The sequence below is a fragment of the Rhinichthys klamathensis genome, unplaced genomic scaffold, assembly GCF_029890125.1.
Source record: "Rhinichthys klamathensis goyatoka isolate OS25496 unplaced genomic scaffold, OSU_Roscu_1.1 h1tg000571l_1, whole genome shotgun sequence".
Lineage (NCBI taxonomy): Eukaryota > Metazoa > Chordata > Actinopteri > Cypriniformes > Leuciscidae > Rhinichthys > Rhinichthys klamathensis.
This window is the reverse complement of record NW_026607037.1, coordinates 818,518-835,130: the sequence shown is the minus strand read 5'-3', so window position 1 is coordinate 835,130 and position 16,613 is coordinate 818,518. Positions and strand designations below refer to the sequence as shown.

Here is a 16,613-nt window from a genome sequence, read left to right as displayed (position 1 = left end):
CAACACTGTACCGGAAATACCAAGCCAAGTCTCGAGTCTCTCAATCAATATAGAGTGACACACCGTGTCAAAAGCTGCACTCAAATCTAACAGCACCAAGACAGTAAGGGCACCAGAGTCAGCAGAGACGAGGAGATCATTCATAACTCGGACCAAGGCAGTCTCAGTACTATGTCCTGATCGAAAACCAGATTGAAAAGGTTCTAAAAGCTCATTCATGGACAAGTGAGAATGAAGTTGTGACATAACAACACGTTCCAAAACCTTCGCCAAAAAAGGAAGATTAGATATTGGCCTGTAATTAGACAGATCAGACACATCACACCCAGGCTTTTTAAGAATGGGAGTTGTAAAGTATGGACTAGTGGTTCTTTTTAGGATGGGAACACTACAGAAAGATTCCGGCCAGAGAATCCTTTATCATCTTTATTTCCAAGATCAGGATGCCAATATACAAGTTTGTATAACTGAGTGTATGTGGTCTAAACAGAGAGAAAGAAAAAGAAATAATACAATGGTAATAATAACCGATTAATAAAAAAATACTATACTATGCTCATTGTCATCATTCACAACAGTGCAGTACAGAAAATAATAATTAACATTAATCCAGTGTAACAGAATATGTCACTATATGCCTCTAATATCTGTACTGATGCACCTTTAAGTGGCTATGCAGAATGACACTATATCACTATAACACTCGATGCAGGTAGCACCAAATAAACAGTATAAATACACTGCACTCGAACACGGAAGCATATTTGTAAATAACTAACACAAATAAGGTCTAAATCGATTTATAGAGGGCTAATTATTTCACACAGGAAACATCTCGAATATTACAGCACGCTCTGGTATCATGACTACACTAATTAGTCACGCAGTTCAACAAATAAAACTAGTTCGTATGAACATACATAAATTTCACAACATTCCTTACAACGCAGTATAAACATACAACAATAGTAAGAACTTACTTGCTTTTCATAAAACGCACACAAAAGTAAAGAAAGGGGTCTGAGTCTCCTCTCATCATCACTGAGCGCGAACAACTGAGCCGCGCGCGTTGGATTTTCTGTCCAGGCGCAGTTCACGTGATGGAGCGTTCGAACGCACTTAGGAAACCTCAGTGCTGAACAAATAGGCTTTCAGACAGGAGTGATGGAAGCAACCTTAAGGGCTTGGGGAACAAGTCCAGTAGTAAGAGAAGCATTAACAATGTTCAAAATGAGAGGACTGATAGATGACAGACACTCCTTGAGAACATGAGTTGGAATAGGATCCAGAGTACAGGTAGTGGAACTCATCGTCATAATTAATTTGGAAATGTAATCAATGGTGACCGTTTGAAAACTAGAAAACCGGGTAAGTGGACAATTTAAAGGCTGAATCTCAGGAGGTGCGCACAAAGAGACAAAAGTAATAGAATGATAAATATTCTCAATTTTGTCTGCAAAGAATATCAGAAACTTATTGCACTGCTGCACAATGGAACAAATAATTGAATTGGTAGGTTTAAGGAGTTTGTTGATTACTTTAAACATCTTGTTTGGTTTTGCAGTACCGTCATTAATGATTTGAGAGTAGTATTTTTTATATTGTCCTGATTTTTTATATTGTCGTTCCAACTGCCTGTTCTTTGCTTTAAGAGCCCTGAGCTCCATAGTAAACCAGGGTGATGATTTTGAAAATGAAACGACACGTTCCTTCCTGGGGGCCAGCAGATCAAGAGTTGATGATAAAATTAAATTATAATGATCCACAGTGTTACTTGCAGGACTCTCATTGATCATACATGAAAACTGATTAAGATCAATATTTTTAAGATTTCTAAAACTAATAACCCTCTTTTGTAGTTTTTGAAGAGGAACAGATAAGTTAAAGCTCAAGAGCTTATGGTCACTGATACACAAATCTTTGCCTTCAAGCTGATTAATATCAGCACCAGCTGTACACACTAAATCAAGTGTATGACCTTTTCTATGAGTAGAAAAGTTTACATGTTGTACCAGGTTAAAACAATCCAGAATCTCCATCAGATTAGCAGTATGATAACAACTATGATTATCGACATGAATGTTAATATCTCCAATAAGAATCATAGATGGACAGAGGGGATTTACAAATGCAAGTAGCTCTGTGAGTTCATCAAAGAACAGAGGGTTAAGGTTTCGGTGGCCGATAGATAAACAAGATCAAAACAGGAGAAACACCACTAACTTTAAAAACAATACTCTCGAATGATAAGACAGGAGGAACAGCAATTTCAGTTACAGAGACCTCGGTACTGAACACAACAGCCAGGCCACCCCCTTTACCAGTTGCTCTGGGTTTGTCAAGATATCTAAATCCCGGTGGAGTACACAGATTGAGATTTAAAAAGTAATTCTGTTGATGCCAAGTTTCTGAAATACAGAAGACATCGAGTTTTTTGTCAAGGATGATGTCATAAAGTAAATCAGTCTTTTTGTTTAATGAACGTACAATAAGGTGCGCAAACCTGATGAAATCAGGGCGTACTTTGTCAGTCCTCATTTCTCATAGGTTTTGCCATGAAATCTTTTTCAATTTTTGACATTCCAACAGAAGCCCTTTCTATATTCCAGTGGAACATAAAGTGCACAATAATAGAGATTATTTCAAACGAAAAGCCGATTATGTAATGACAGGCCTAGCTAGAACAAGGGACGAGAGAACATGTGAATGAAAGAGTGAATGAAGAGTCGGAGAGTGTGTGTTCAAGTCTCACATTGAGCAGCACATCTGAGGTAGGCCTGTCCTGAGGGATCTTTTGAAGACAAGAGTCCACAAAGTTACGGAAGTAGTCCGACCTGCATTTAAAACAAGGAGAGAGAAAAGTAAAGTTAACCACACTCACAAACACAGAAAACATAAAAAGACAAACATGTAGAAAAAAATGAAACTCCAATAGTAAAAGCAGTCATTTCAAACTTATTTTAAGTGACCAATGGAGTCAATGGACACTGGCCATTTCAAAAATCTTTGTTGAAGACTTCCAGTAAGCAATTTCCACTGAGTTCAACAAAAGTAAATGATCATGCTGCTTTAGAACATTTCCTCTTTCCTAACAGGTACATGGACACGTTGATAATAAATGATTTATTATTTCATTACTTTAATAAATTACTATACAGTCATGTTGGGTTTGGATTTGGAAATTTGAATGTTATCTCTTAAGGACTGTAGGATAAGCAACAGTCGCCCTGAATGGGCCTATCAGAACCCAGAAACTCAGTCAACCACAGTTGTTTCCTTTGATGTCTTTACTGAAGCATATGTTTGTGTGCGGTCTGTACAAAGATAAATAATTACAATAAGTAAATAATACAGACTTCATATCCAATTACTTAACAATCCAATATAGTGAACAATGGTACAATCTGTGTGGAATATTACTTGCAATAAGAGTGAAATACAATAGCGCCATGATTAGCATCTGAATATTCCATTTCACTTTATACTACAGGGCTGTTGAATGCTTGATTCTGATTGGTTGAGAAACGTTCTAAGGTGTGCAATTATTTTCAGGGAAACGCACGGCTAAAGTAGTTCCAGGCAGGTCTTGACCGCATTACAGTTCCATATCACTTCGCGTAGTTAACTGTAATAACGGAAAATAGGATACAATTCATAACAAGAAAAACATGCAGCCACATGCGCTTGATCTGCAATTTTCGATGTCTAACTTCACAATCAATGGACACATGCAGTTTAATTTTAATAAATAAAGTATATAGCCCAATATAGTCAATAGAAAATTAAACTGAATAGGCCTATAAATAATTGATAGTCCTGCTGCACGGGTTTTCGTAATTATTGCAGATAATAGGCTATAACAAATGAATAATTATTGATAGGCCTATACTTGTTAATAGGACTTTGTGTTTCATTTATTACTGTCAATATTAGGAAAAAAACATGAACAAACTAATTAAAATGAATTTAATTAATTCATAAATAATAACATTGAAGCACATGCTTCTCTCTCTCTCTAATAACTGCATTAATAACTGCATAAAGCCGGGGACACACTTATTGTAAGGCCGGTTATGAATGTAATTTGATACTTTGTTATGATTGATCATGCCCAAACGCGTGTTCAGCGCGTTCAGTTTAAAATCTTCTGCAGTCAATTGAAACAGTCAGAGAATGTTTCAGCCAGTCGGTAAGTGTGTCCATCATTAGTCTGCTATCAGTGGCTCAAACCTCCGTTACTAAGGGCCCTTACATAGTCAACGCATCGGTACGCATACGCGTGCGCAAGGCTACACATCGCTACGCTTCGGCCGCCATTATGCGTCGATGCGTAGCCAAATGTGTCATCCTAGTTTTTGATACGCGACGCGCCGATGCACGCAATACTATGCGTTGTCGGTGGGGGCGACATTGCAAGTAATGTACATAAAAAGGTATATTATTATGTTTACAGAAGAAGAAGATTTGAATACAATGGCGGGCAAAGGGGAAAAGTTATGCGAGCTTGTTCGTATACATCCTTTGTTGCCGCCGACGTAAAATCAGCAATATGCACTCCTCTTCAGTTGCCATTTTGATCTGAATATTACGTGACCCGACTCTAGACTCTACTACCCCCTGCTGCGCGATCGGTGTATTGCATTTCACGCATCGCCGGTGACGCTTGTGTACTATGAGAAGGAGCGCGTAGCTCGCGTCGCTCGCGTTGCTTGCGTTGACTATGTAACGGCCCTAACTCTAAAATGACGTTTTGAAATTAGCAACGGAGGGATGGGATTAGATGCGCAAGAAATTAGTCCTACATACAAGAGCGTTTTAATGACAAACGCATAAAGCTTGCCACAAAGAACAATTATGATTATGAATGTGTAAAAAAATAGCAAGGAGACATTTAATTGTTTATTAATAAACTGGTGTTTTCGGTGTCGCTGCAAAGATGAATTTGACGATGCGGACTCGCCATGAACGAATACTAGATAAAAAGGCATAAAACGGAAAATTTCCTCCCGTTTTGGAGGAGACCTGTCACGCCAGTGGGGCGCGCCCCACACTTTGAGAACCGCTGGATTATACTGAAACTGAAAGTATGTCCATAAATCATCTCGTCGTTTCCGACCACCAAGCCCGTTTATTGGCTTCGCCGCCATGGTCCTTCGAAGATGTGTGGTGAGTGACTAGCCGCAGCCGCAGGTGTGTTGTTGTGTGGAATCTGGTGCGCGCGCGGCATGGGTACCCAAAACAATGATAGGAAGCGGCAGCATTGCTGATACTTTTTTTTAGCTCAAAACAGACAGATTTCACGCAAAATAGGCAGAAATGACATGCATTGCGAACGTCAGACTTATAGTCATTTTCGTTCCGTCTCGTCTTGTCAACGAAAACTCGAAAACGTCTCGTCATGTTTTAGTCACCTTAGAGCCATTTTTAGCTAGTCATCGTCGCGTTATAGTCATAAAAAAAAAGTGCGTCAACAAAATCATTTCGTTATCGTCATCGTTGACGAAAACAACATTGCTTCCCAGACGCATCTACAACCTTCTTTCTGAAGGCCTCACGAGAGCTCTTTTGATCTCACCATGGTGATTTCACTCACTTCCACAATAAAGAGCAAACCAAACTAAATGTCTGAGGTTTAAATAAGACAGGCTCCTCCAAAATCCTCTCTAACGATGTTCTAATCTTTTGCACATGATGTGGCGCAACTGATTCCGAGATTGAGTCTGTATCTCAATACAAGTATCTTGGTTTCCTAATTGATGATTCACTCTCTTTTAAACCTCACATTCAGCAGTTAGTGAAAAAACTGAAGCTGAAACTGGTTTTTATTTTAGAAACAAGTCATGTTTTTCCTTTGAGGCCAAAAGGTGGCTTGTTGCTGCTCCTTTCATGTCAGTGCTGGACTATGGCGATATTATATACATGCATGCATCTATTACAAGCTTAAAACTGTTGGATACCGTTTACCACGGAGCTCTTAGGTTCATCACAAACTTTAAAGCACTTACTCATCACTGTTCTTTGTTATGATCGGGTTGGTTGGTCTGCATTGTCCACTCGTAGACTTAATCATTGGCACATTTTTATCTACAAAGCTATTCTTGGTCTGCTTCCCCCATATCTTCAATCTAACATTAAAAAGAAAGGCGCAGGAAGATATTGCCTTTGTTCTGAGGACTTAGTATTGTTACATGTCCCTCAAGTCCGGACTGAATTGGGAAAAGGGGCGTTTAAGTATGCGGCCCCCTGCGCTTGGAATCAGCTGCAAAATGTCCTGAATCTTCAGAAGCCGGTTTCACTTGTTGATTTTTAATCACTTTTAAATGACATGGAGGCTACACAAACTGGCTGTAGATGTTATGATTGACTATTCTGACGATCCTTGCTGTTGTTTATCGCTTGTGATAAATAGATATGAAACTTGTAACTCACTATTTTTTTACCGGCATAAATTGTTATATGTTTTATGTTCATGTTATATGTTTTTATGTCTGCAACGTTAATTGTGCTGCTGCCTGTCTTGGCCAGGACGCTCTTGGAAAAGAGATTTTTAATCTCAATGAGTTTTCTTTCTGGTTTAATAAAGGCAATATATTATAATTTTATGCATTTTAAGTAGTAAATAAATGTGGAGGTGTCCTATCTTTTTTCCTCACCAAATATTTCATGTCTATTAAGGGAATTTTACAAATAATTTTACAAAGACATTTATTCAGTTTTATTAGTTTTTAGTATTATTATTTATCACCTCCATGTCTCAATATTGTTAAAATGAAGATCCAATGTCCATATGTTGAAAAAGACAAAGGTTTTCATGGGGTGTCCTATCTTTTTCACATGACTGTATATCGATTCTATGCTGCTGTTGTTGTGTAACACTACTAAATTCTAGTATTATACTTTGAGTTATTTACCTAAGGCTGTGTGTCCACCAAAGTGTTTTTAGCCAGCTGAAAACACAAGACGCTCTGCTGAAAACGCCTAGCTTTTCCGTTGAGACGTTTCGTTGCTATGATACAGAATATCCCCAGCACAGTTTACTTGTAACTGATTTCGCAGATAATTAGTTTCATACTAAAAATTTACTTTTCATCCATTTTGTTCGGTTAGCTCTGCTGGTTGATGTCGTTGTACAGAAAGAAAATTGTGACAGTCAGTCGGTGTGGTATTAGCCCCGCCCCTCTTCCACTGTGATTGGACGGCTGGGTAAAGAGTGACCGTGATGAACGCTGCGTTTTACCCAAAGTTGAACATTTTTCAACTCTCGGCGACCAGTAAAAAACGCCGGGCGCTTCAGCGTGAAAAAAACACTCAGCGCCTCGTTACGCTCATGACGTTTTAAAAATGCGGCGCTCCCATTGAAAACATACGCCAGGCGCGTGGAAAAACGCTTTGGTGGACACGGCCTAACAGCTAATAAAATGTCAGTTTACCCACACACTGAAAAACAAATAAATTGATTGCAAATGCAAGAGAACAATGCAAAACCAAACAGAGATGAAAAGCAAAACCAAACAGTTAAATAAGACAATGAAAGAACAAGAGAAGAAAAAAAAAAAAAAGTAGAACAAAGTTCTCACCAGTGGTTTGACGCCAGGACAGGGCTTTCGTTTTGCGCAATGTGGTATAAGGCACTCATAGCATTCATATTGAACAAGGGCGGCTTCCTTTCAGCTAGACAAAGAGACAAACAGAAATTTAAAACCAGTGCAAGCACACACACAAAAAAGATAATTAAGTCGGAATAAAAGTAGGAGACCAGAATTAGTGCTACACTGAAATAAACAGACACTAAGAGGTATGAGTGAATAAATGAAAAGGCTAGCAGTTTAAGGGAAACGTACAGAGTGGGCGAGAACAAGAGAAAGAGGAGTAGAAGTTAGCTGACAACCCAAAGCAGCTTAGACACTAAAACCCAAATCCCTTTTCCAAGCAAAAGACGGCGACAAAACACAGACTCGCAAGCACAGAAACACGCTGGCCTAAATAAACCCTTAATACTCGAGATGGCTTTAAGTTCCAGGTCAGTGGGAGGTGGAAAGTCATGGATGAGTTTCAACATCACAAACCTAGTTCGATGCAGGTGATGCCGAGAGACCAGACGTCCACTTTCCCGTCGTACTGCCCCTCGTCCATGGCTAGGATCACTTCTGGGGCCATCCTAAACACGAGAGGGGACGGATCATGGTAAACAACACTTTTTTTGCTCCCTTGAAAGATATAAAAGTACAATCTACTGCACAGACACTTTAATATTCACAATGCAGGTTCCTCTCAGTTCACGTAGACCATTTATGGACCGATATTATGGCCGACATAGTGAATGTTGCAATCATTTTAATAATTTAAAACTCAAATGGGACCATTTAAATCATCCTTTTTATTTGGCAATTATGTTTCCTAAAGGTTGTGTTATTAGACTTGTTTTGCAATCCCTGTCATGACTTGAAAGTATGAGCGTTAAAACATTTTAATAGTATCTGAGATTTACATTTTAGCAGAAAAAATGGTGTTAGAAGTGGAAGGGCTAATTCATCTATGCAAACTAATGTAACCTAATTAGGTCAGTGGGTCAGTCCAAAAATCTGATTGTAAGATTAATTACTGTTGTCACTCAAAAACCTAATGGAAGTCTCTGAGGTGTTCGTCTCTAATTAAAATGTCTTTGTAAACATATTAGGTAAATATAATTGTTTATTACTATGTTAACTACCATTCAAAAGTTTGGGGTGACCAAATTAAAATACAGTAAGAAAAAAAATAATAGTAGGAAATATAATTTACAATAGCCATTCAAACCAAGAATAAGAACTATAAAGTTTTAATAATCCTTTTAATTCTATGAAAATATGGTAATCCACACCACAACTCTAACGATAATGACACAATATCGTTGGAATCACTTTCAGAATTATTTTTTCTCCAGCTGATGAGTGATTAAAAAAGCTTTGACAGCCCATCAGAATCCAACCCGCCTAAGACAAGGCAGACAACGTCACTGTGTGTCCGCTGGTGTGTGAACGCTAATATAGTCATCGTTCTAGTCTGTAATAGTTTTTTAAGATTCTTTGATGAATTAAACATTTACAAAACAGCATTTATCTGGAATATTTTTTTTTTGTAAAGGGGGTTGCTTCCAAGGAGTTGTGTCTCCAAAAAAAGTAGTCATTTCTTTAAAAAAAAAAAAAAAAAAAAAAAAAAAAAAAAAAAAAAACTTACTGACCCCAAACTTTTGAACAGTAGTGTATTGTTATATCGGTGCATAAAGCATAAAATTACTCTCTCATGCTCATTTATTAAAAGAACCCCTGTCTCAACTTTAGGTTCATAAAACAGCCCCTTTAACTTAAATTCCGTAGAAACCATCAAAATATCAAAGATGCTTTAAGATATGTGTTTTATTAGACAGGTGAGCAACTGTTTGGATACCTTGATCGACAGAAACTACTAATTGTTATATAGCTCAACACGGTTAGTCTTATTGTTTGAATCTCTTGTTTTTTATTTATTTACTGCGAGTAACATGTTTGTACCTCAGAGACAACAGTACTTTGTCAAGTGGCTAACATAGCATAATGAGAAAGAGCTTTATATAGTAACAGTAATACAGCATTTTCTCCACCATACAATATATTTTAAAAAGAATTGCATGTCATTTAGCAATTCAGAGTCATTCAGCTTTTATTTATGATATTTTAATATCGATCTATCTTACTGCAATGTGCAACAATTAGAGTAATAACATAACTTTCAACACACTCAAAAGTAGCAATGAGCAATTAAAACAGTGCTGCGTAACCCCACAGTTTTAATTCGGCAAATAAAGTGACTTGTATGAGTAGTAATTTCATTTCATTAGAATGAAATAAAATAATGTGATTTCAAAGTGATCAAACGTAACTGAATGTCAAGTTCAGTTCAGTATTACTTTATTAATCCTCAAGGGGAAATTATTTTAGGGAAGGAGGCGGAGAACGTTAAACGTAACTTTAATCGTAAAATGAACACAACAAAACAAAAGAAGCTTTGCGCCATATAAGCATAATAAAAGCTCTGGAGCTCCTCCATGGGACTCGAGACTGGTGTGCTGCGCAGGGATCTGTCTCTCATTAGCATTCACTTCACCGGCCTCGTTCCGCTCCCACGGCTCTCAGCCCCCGACCAGCTCAGTAACTTTATAAAACTTTAATACATTAGCTCATCCATGAACATGATTTCTCCCTGAGTCCCATCAGATTGTTTTCCATCGGCTGTGGAGGTGAAGACGTCAACTCCCATGATTCCACCCTCCTTCATGGCGTCATCAAGCTACGCCATTGTTATTGTTTTGAACAAGAGACCTCTAGCAGAGAAACTTACATACTGTGCCTTTAACCAAATAATCAATTGTATTTACAACTCACCAGTAAGGTGTACCCACAAAAGAGTTGGCGGGAGAAACTATTGAGGCAGAGCCAAAATCTCCAAGCTTCACCTGACCAGGCTCAGTTAGCAGAATATTACCTGCCTTCACATCTCTGGAAAAAGAAAAGAAAAGAAATCAGGATCTGTGCATCTTTCAGCACTGAAAAAAATATATATATTGACAATAGAGTAAAAAACTTAGATGGCACTACAAAAGAACAGCCGAATAAAAATCTCAAAGCGAGCAGGTGTAAAAATAAGAACAGAAATTCAAGGAAAGGGTCAGCGTTCTCACCTGTGTATCATGTTATGAGAGTGAAGGTAGGCGAGGCCCTGAAGTGCACCGTGGGTAATAGCAGCTATTTCCACCTCTTGAAGAGGCTTTTTATGCACTGTTGGATAAAAAGAAAATACTTCACTGTGGGAAAATATCACAATCCAGAAATCTGACGATTACAATATTTACACCTGCATGTTTCCCTATGAACTGATGATGGTACAAATACAGCACAGCGAAAACAAATGGACACCTCTAATGTCAGACAGGGCAGCTGAGGGAGAGCACAACAGCTTTATTTGGTAAGAAGGGAGGATGTGAGGAAGGGTACACATGAACTACTCACCCTCTAAAAGATCAGAGGCTGATCCTAGACAGTATTCCATCACCAGCTAACAGGAGAGACAGACAACATTAGCACACGTCAGACAAACACGTCGCTCACACGCATATGCACATGCACTCACCCATGCTGTGTGCTCTCTGAGGTAGCACCCTTTGTATTCGATGGTATTGGGGTGTCTGAGCTTCTGCAAGAACTTCACCTCTTTTATGATGTCTTGCCATTTCTGTGGGCCAAGAGAGAGAACACGCCAAACAGTAGCAAAAATGTGGTTAGTTTTCGTGAATGAGTTTGAACTGTCTGATTCAATACTGTTGAGATACAAGTTGTATTTTGATTCTGACCTCATTGGACTGCTTGCCACTGAACGACATCTTCTTGATGGCCACAACTTCATTGGAACGCACATCATGAGCCTGAGAGAAAAAATACGGTCATATAGAGAGCCTTATGACACACACGTACAAGCACATCCATAGCTAAATATTGGCATGGGTTACTCACAAAGTACACAGCTCCAAAGCTGCCATGACCGATTTCCCGCAGATCAGTGAAGAGCTTCTCAGGATCATCTCTGTAGAAGAGCTCAGACACCTCTGAGTCCTTCAGGGTCCCAGTACGCACACTGGCAGGCATGACTGGCTCCTGAGACAGAGAAAAATAAAGAGAGAGAACTGGTAACTATGCATGAATGCTAAATAAGCAATCCTGTTGTATTTTGTTCATCTGCAACATCACAAAAACAAGGCATTGAGTCAAGGAACTTCTCAACAGGCGATCTATTCAATGAGACATCAGTCTGGACTACTATTTTAATCAGGGCTTAAAAAAAAAAAAAAAAAAATCAGTTCTCTCCGACTAGATTCAGTATTTTAACGTTTCTGTCCTTACTTTCCTTATTAAACATTACAGTTCTGAAAAAGGTTTAAATAGAAAAAATATAGACTGTTACTAAAGTCATTTTAATTTAGAATATACTTTATACAATTTTTCAGACTTGCTCAAATTTTCACTCACAATTGACAACACATGATAATTAAGCTTTAATATTTAATACATCTTCAATATTGTAGACAGACTTATCAGACGACTTGACCAGAGAAATACTGACTGATAAGTTTTTCTTAGTGCTAATCTAAAAAAGTAATTGGGAATGGTAAGCATTAGAATTAGCTGGCTCACATTAACTACAGAAGTGCTTTACTTCATGTTACTAAACACGTTTCTAAACAGGTTTTAACTTTAGACTAAACATTCTGTACCTCATTTTTTGGATGCTTCTTTGTGGTTATTTAAAGACATAGCCTAGAAATTGTTGTGGCGGTGACAATTAAAATTTCTTGTCTGTAACTGAGCATGGGCATTTTACTCATGTTGGATGCATCAACTATTTGTATTCATTATTGGTTTTCTGCCAAATTGAAATATTAAACAGAAGGAGTTAAGTTTCGTACTCATGAATTGTGAACTATTTATTTACAACAGAAGAAGAGCATTGTCGTGACCGTTAACTCTGCGCCCAACAGAAGTGGGTAGTAGACTAACCTTTACTGTCTAGTAACCGTCTATGGTAGTAACAAAGTAGGCTACATTTACTTCACTACGTTGGGCGACGTTCCTCTCGTTACTTTATTTTAATGGAATACATTGTTAAATGCGTAGTTTATTCCATGCGCGCTGTGTCTTTTTTATGGGGATGAGCGATGCTCCATTCAATGAATCACTCTTTTGAGTCGATTCTGTTCAAAGACTTCATCAAACAAGTTGGCAGATCTGTTTAAATCGGTTCGCGAATCAGTTTGAATGAGCTGTTCAGTTCCTCGCGCACTGAATCGTCTGAAGCGCTTTCAATGCACACTCGACACGGAGTCGTAAATAACAGGAAGATTTAAGAACATCAAGAGCGTTGGATGAAGTGGCCGTGGACCTACAGTACAGTCTAGTGAAAGCAAATCTGCAAATTCATCATATTTTTGCCAGCGATGAAGATCTAGTTGAACATCTTTGTATGATGTCTGTGAATGAATAATTCCACAGGACGATACATTCTAGTTCATTTCATTCAGGTAATACATTTTACAACCAAACAGATTATTACTCGACGATAGCACTACAAGTATGATGACATTATCCGTTTTTTGGACATATACATTCATTTATAGGCTACATTAAATAAGCTACCATTGTCCACAGTTTATGAAATGAACACCCGCCATCCCGCGGTATTAATGTGTGTGTATTGCGCAGTGGCATTACACGAATAGTTTTGATTGAAACTAATTTGTTTAAAAAGTAGGCTTTTGCAGTAACAAGGCAGGTTTGCGTAAAATCATTATGACATTATTTTTTTTTATCTAACGAGCATCTGGTTTGGCGATGCAAAAACGGACTGTCGTGCTTGTTTTTTTCTTCTATGTTAACTACCGGTATGTAAAAAAAAACGACGAAAACATGTTAATTGTTTGAATAATAAACAGTTTGTTTGATGACAAATCGCTAAAGATGAAATTGGCCTCCCTTTCTGTCATTGTGAGTGTGCGTTTTTTTGGGGGGGGTTTTTTCGAACGATAATCGACTTTTGCTCCTCGATTTTCGAATGTCATTTTTGGCAGAAATTCACATCCCTAGTTACCACTATGCTGTTGACTGTGTATATGGCTACTAGTGTTACAGCTGTCACCGCTATCGCGGTTGACACTGTGTTTAACCCTCATGCTGGAGTACTTATTGTGTTGTGTCTGCCCTGGATCAGCACAGCCTTCGCTTTCATTGAGTTTGGATATGCAAATTTTGATAGGGTCGGAGCTGATGTCTCATTGGTCTAGTTCCGCCTATCAGATGCAAGCACTCCTAGCGGCATGGCTATTGGTGGACTGTCTGTCTCTTCCGTGGCTGGTGTAGCTTGACCCCGTTTCTTCTGGCTTTTCTTCACTACTCTCACGGCGGGATTTAATACAGTTCCCGCAGCGTTGCTACGCAATCTAGAGTTACCGCTTTCGAAAGGGAACGTCTCCGGTTGCTATCGTAACCTAGGTTCCCTGAGAGGCGGGAACGAGACATGCGTTAGCCGCAGTGTTCGCTGTTTGATTAGCTGTGCAAGCGTTCAGTCGTGATTCTGAACCAATTGTCACGCCCATGCATTTTACACTGCCCGCAAGCCTGTCAGTATTTGCATACTTCGCGACAATTGGCCAATTGTTCCAATCTGGCGTTAGCCCTTAAGATTTCAACAAAAGTGGAGAAAGGAAGAGTTCCCGCAGCGTAGCTACGCAATGTCTCGTTCCCACCTCTGAAGCCGAGGGAACCGAGGTTACGATAGCAACCGGAGACATTTTTGATTTTTCAGCCATTTTGACAGCCCTAGATTGCTGGAAATTCAGCATTGTCATCACTGGAATATATTAGATTTAGAAGTAGCCTATATTAAATTAGAAGACAATTGTAAAACATTTATAATATTCTTACAATATTACTGTTTTGCTGTATTTTTGATCACCAAATTGGGAGCAAATGGCATTTAAAAAAAAAAGAAAAAAAAAGAAAAAAAAAAGAGAAAAAAAAAAAGGTTGGTTTGTTGTGAAAGTGGTTTTCATAAATTGAACCAAGTGCCAAAATGCCACTCTAAACTTGTAAACTCCTTTCATCTCTTCTCTGGCTTGGCTTATATGCCACAATCTGGCATCTGCAGCACACTATAAAAGACTGTGACCCAGTTAGAAGTTGTGACTCTGTGCAGCGCATTAATAAAGAAGATGCTGTAATCTGCCCTGGTTGGATGATGACGAGTTTCAAAATCAGATGTTTCAATCCTTCCTTTTTTCATCTTCTTCATGCTAATGATCCAATACTGTTAGTTCAAACTTTTTGAATTGCCAACTATTCTGAAGAAAAACCGACCATCACATTCACATCCAAACACATAAATCCATAATGTACACACTCTGATCAAAATGTAAAGAACATATCATTTGCATATGCATTTATGAATGCTGTTACCGGAAACTCCCAAGTTGTAATAAAGTAAAACAGAAGTAGTCGTGCAAGTAGTCCAAAGAAAAACACCAGCAAAGTCAAAGCAGCTGAGAGAAACCTGGCCAGATGAAACAATTAATTTGATCTCCTATGCTCTGGTGATGATAATCAATCCTGAAATCTGATCTGAATCATTACTGGCTGGTTGACGCAGCCCATTTAAACTGTGATAAAAAAACAAAACAACAACACAGAAACAGACACATTGGAGACATTCTTACGTTAGTTTGCCTATCAGACAGGTGGAGACTTGCAATTATTTGAGATTCTTTATTGTTATCTTGATGTTCTCACTGGCTCCTGAGGCTCAAAGCTTTTATAAGAACACAAATATAAAAGTCAACCAATTCTCTGCACTGCACCACCATCCCTGAATTCATTGAGTCTGTTGCAGAACTATAGAAATCAAAAACACTAAACTGTTAACAAATATCTGTATTAAAGCAGCAAAATTAAATCTGTAACACCATGATCTATCTAACATACTAATATAGAGCTGGGTATTTACACAAATTTCACGATTCAATTAGATTTCCATTCACAAGCTTGCGATTCGATGACGATTAAATTCAATATCAGTTATTTTGGATACACGTGAGTCAGTTGGTACTACATTACTATAATATTTAAGGTTAAAATGAACTGATTTGTATACAAACACTTAATACACTCGACGAAGTTTGTATTATAATCAAGTTGTAATACTAACTTTAGAATAAAAAACATTTCTACTCCAATTCGTGAAATATAAACATACACAAACAACAAAAAATATATAAATGCGGTCATAAAAACTTGACGGATTTATTAAGGTTTTTTTTATTAAGGAATGTGTAATGTGGTGCATACATTTATTCAAATGCTTCTCTCTAGAGTTCATTTTTCTAGCTGACTAACGAGTTTATGGGACACTGAATATGAGGTAAATATGAGGTAAATGTGACGTTATAGCCCCTTTCACACAGCGCTTTGAACCCGGCAAATTGCCGGCAAATTGCCATAGTGCCTTCTGTGAGAATGCAAACACGACCCGGGATTGATGCCGGGATCGATGCCGGGTTGGGGACCTAGTAACATTGCCGTGTTCAGACCCGGAACGCGCGCTGTGTGAACAAAAGCCAGAACCAATGCCGTATAAGGGGTGTGTCGTAGTGAGGATTCACGAGCCTTTGCAATGACGTAGTTATCGTGCGGCTCAGTTACTCTAGAATCAAGTTTGTGTTCGTCATCGATACAAGAAAGAACGAAAAAATTTCTACAAACTGGACTGAAGTAGAGACCCATCACATCCAACGTCACGCGTCTTTCCGGAACATACACGGGTTGTGTGTGAACGCGCTCTCTGATTCCGGCAAATCACTGGCAGTGTGAATGAAGTAGAATCAAACGAACCCGGGTCAAATCCCGGGTCACTTTATCCGTGTATTTTCCGGAATCTCTGTGTGAAAGGGGCTTAATATGTGAAATTGTTTACAAGCTGTTTTGACGTCTTTCCGCGGTAGAAACACTGAGCGATTACATGTGACATGGATTTCGGTAAGTTGGACTGTATCTTTTAAC

At 38.5% G+C, this 16,613-nt stretch overlaps 1 protein-coding gene across 2 annotated transcripts in view; it reads right to left on the bottom strand.

Moving 5' to 3' along the window:
• Positions 1-16,613, bottom strand: part of taok2a (TAO kinase 2a) — a 57,812-nt gene that overhangs the window by 18,559 nt on the left and 22,640 nt on the right. For both annotated transcript variants that reach the window (XM_056239785.1, XM_056239787.1), the window contains exons 2-10: positions 11,526-11,666; positions 11,366-11,437; positions 11,146-11,247; positions 11,025-11,070; positions 10,697-10,793; positions 10,401-10,514; positions 8,067-8,158; positions 7,578-7,671; positions 2,753-2,834 (exon numbers count right to left, since the gene is read on the bottom strand). In XM_056239785.1, coding sequence (XP_056095760.1) covers positions 2,753-2,834; positions 7,578-7,671; positions 8,067-8,158; positions 10,401-10,514; positions 10,697-10,793; positions 11,025-11,070; positions 11,146-11,247; positions 11,366-11,437; positions 11,526-11,657 — 831 coding nt within the window. In that variant the 5' untranslated portion in view covers positions 11,658-11,666. The remainder of the gene's footprint in view (positions 1-2,752; positions 2,835-7,577; positions 7,672-8,066; positions 8,159-10,400; positions 10,515-10,696; positions 10,794-11,024; positions 11,071-11,145; positions 11,248-11,365; positions 11,438-11,525; positions 11,667-16,613) is intronic.